The sequence below is a fragment of the Orycteropus afer genome, unplaced genomic scaffold (assembly GCF_000298275.1).
Source record: "Orycteropus afer afer isolate SDZICR_OR568_19922 unplaced genomic scaffold, OryAfe1.0 scaffold00213, whole genome shotgun sequence".
Lineage (NCBI taxonomy): Eukaryota > Metazoa > Chordata > Mammalia > Tubulidentata > Orycteropodidae > Orycteropus > Orycteropus afer.
Window position 1 is genome coordinate 3,097,776 of NW_006921800.1, and position 2,484 is coordinate 3,100,259.

Sequence of the window (2,484 nt, forward strand, 5' to 3'; positions counted from 1 at the left end):
GCCCCATCTTCCTTCCAAGGAGTGGCTGGTGGGTTTGAACCACCAGCCTTCTGGTTAGCAGTCAAGTGCCTTAGGCACTATGCTACCAGAGCTCCTATAGGCACTATTACTACTCCCATTTCCACAGGATCAAACTGAGGCTTTGACAGGTTAGGCAACTTGCTTATTTATCAGAAGGGGAGCTCTGGTGGCATAGTGGCTAAGGCATTTGACTGCTAACCAGGAGGCTGGTGGTTCAAACTCACCAGCTACTCCTTGGAAGCAAGAATGGACAATCTATTTCTGTAGAGATACTGCCTCGGAAACCCAAGGGGGAGGGGTCACTGTGAGTCACAATTGACTCCATGACAGTGAGGTTTTTTTTTTTCAGCTCAAAAGGGGTGGTATCAGAATTCACACCTAGGTCCTCTACCTACATGACTTATATACAATCACTAAGCCATATTGCTTAAATGATGTAATTTAATACATTATTGCAAACATCATCTGAGTTAGCAGAGGGTGGCTTAGTGTCTAAGTATTGGTGATTGGGGAGCAGGTTTTGAATTTCAGCTTCATCACTTACCAGCCATTGTGGCCTTAGGCTAGGTTACTTAACTTTATACTCAGCTTTTTCATTGGAAAAATGAGTGGAGTTCTGACTAGAGTGGCTGTTAGGATTAAAAGAGGTAATACGTGTAGTACAGAGGATGTAACACATATATGTATCTAGCACATAACATGGGAAGAGCTCTGACTGCTAACCAGAAGGCTGGAGGCTCAAACTGTTTAATAAATTTAATAGCTGAATACAGCTACTGGGAACAATCTTAATTACAGGTGAGTTATCAGACCCTGAGATTTTTTTTATCTGACTCTTTACTACACCTTTATAATTTTTGCTGCTAAAGGATAATTCTATAGGTGCTCTGGTGGTGTGGTGCCTAAGGTATTTGACTGCTAATCAGAAGGCTGGCAGTTCAAACCCATCAGGCGCTCCACGGAAGGAAGATGGGGCAATCTACTTCAGCAAAGATTTACTGCCTCAGCCCAAAGGGGGTCGCTGTGAGTCGGAATCCACTCGATGGCAGTGAGTTTGGTTTGTTTTTTTTAAAGGATAATCCTAGAACACTGTGTCCCTCAGTTTTCAACTGCAAATTTGCCAAAGTTACACGAATTTCAATCAAATCTCTTTGACAATTTGTACAAACTTCCTTCCAGTTTGGCTTATCAAAAGACGTCATCACTGGGTCATCCAACATAGAACTTTTCTGCAAGGAGGATAACAGGTATAGGAAATATCCTTTCAAGGTGCCTTTCTAACGTGTAAACCATATCATAAATTACTTGCGTGCCTATTTAATTTATAAGCCATCTCTCTTTTCCCACCCCACCCTGGACCGTCCCAGATCCTGCTCACCGAGTGCTGACCGGGTGCTCCCTGCTTGAACGTGGTGGACAGTGAGATAGGGGGCACTAGAGCCTGAGAGCGCCATTGCTCCGGTTCCTGGCCCACATGGATGGCCTGAGTGGCGAAATGTTGCAAGCCTGGCAGGAAATCATGTGGAAAGTCGTCTTTTTTCTGCATGTTGAGCTGTGAATGAAGAAAAGAGAAAAGAAGCGAGGAAGAGGAAATTCGGAAACTGAGGAGTCAGGACTGGAGAGAGAAAAAACAGGAGAAAAGGGAGATCAGGCGCTCCAGTGGACCGACAGCGAACGCACAAAAGCCGGACACCTAGGCTTTGGGGCTGAGACTACTTGCTGGCCTGGAGGGTTGCAGTCTCTGCGGGGCGGAGACATCTCAGTTCAATCAGCGGAGGACCCGATGCGGCCTCCGCTCCTCATTGGCTGGAAACAGAGGCGTTGCCCGTAGCGTCGCCTCCACAACCTTTCCCGGTGCTGAACGTGTAGTGAAGCTGGAGTCGGTGGGTCCAATGGTGCTGGTCTTTGCAAGCGAGATTCCTGAGTCTTGGCGCTGAGGAAGCTACTACTGTGGCTCCTGTGAGACACCCAGACATTTTTGTGACATTAGTTCGTAGGTTCGCCTGAGACATGGAGAAAGGCGGGTATCGTGTTGAAACCAAGTAACCTGTTAACAGACCACAGAAACAACCTCCTCTTTCTGCAGCCTGCGCCCCTGACCCGACCACCCTTTGTTCTGAGAGCGGTGCTTACGGACGCAAAGGACAGGGTCATAAAATCAAGTGGAGAATCATTACGAAAACCGTGGCCCGAGCTGCCAGATTTGCAGCTTGGCTTCTCATTAACCTAACCTCAGGCAACCTGCTTTAATTTTAACGTACACTGAACTCTGTAATGACCCAGTATTTGTGATGAATATGCGAGGGTCATATTCAAATAATAGCGAAGCTACTGTAGCGAGGACCTCTAAGCAGAACGAATGTAGCTTCCTAAAAGCTGTTCAAACATTGAAGTTTTTTCAAATGTGTCATTATCTTCTACTGAAGTACTATAAGACACTCTGAGGAAATAGTGTGGCTTTGA

General features: G+C 46.1%; 1 protein-coding gene across 1 annotated transcript in view; it reads right to left on the bottom strand.

Annotated features, from left to right (window-relative positions):
- The window catches only part of LOC103203339 (cystathionine gamma-lyase-like), a gene marked incomplete at its 3' end in the record, with an annotated part of 43,065 nt that extends 41,498 nt beyond the window's left edge, over positions 1–1,567 (bottom strand). Inside the window, exon 1 of the mRNA XM_007948323.1 lies at positions 1,400–1,567. Within this exon, the coding sequence (XP_007946514.1) occupies positions 1,400–1,567 (168 nt within the window). The remainder of the gene's footprint in view (positions 1–1,399) is intronic.
- Between the last annotated feature and the right edge of the window lie 917 nt (positions 1,568–2,484).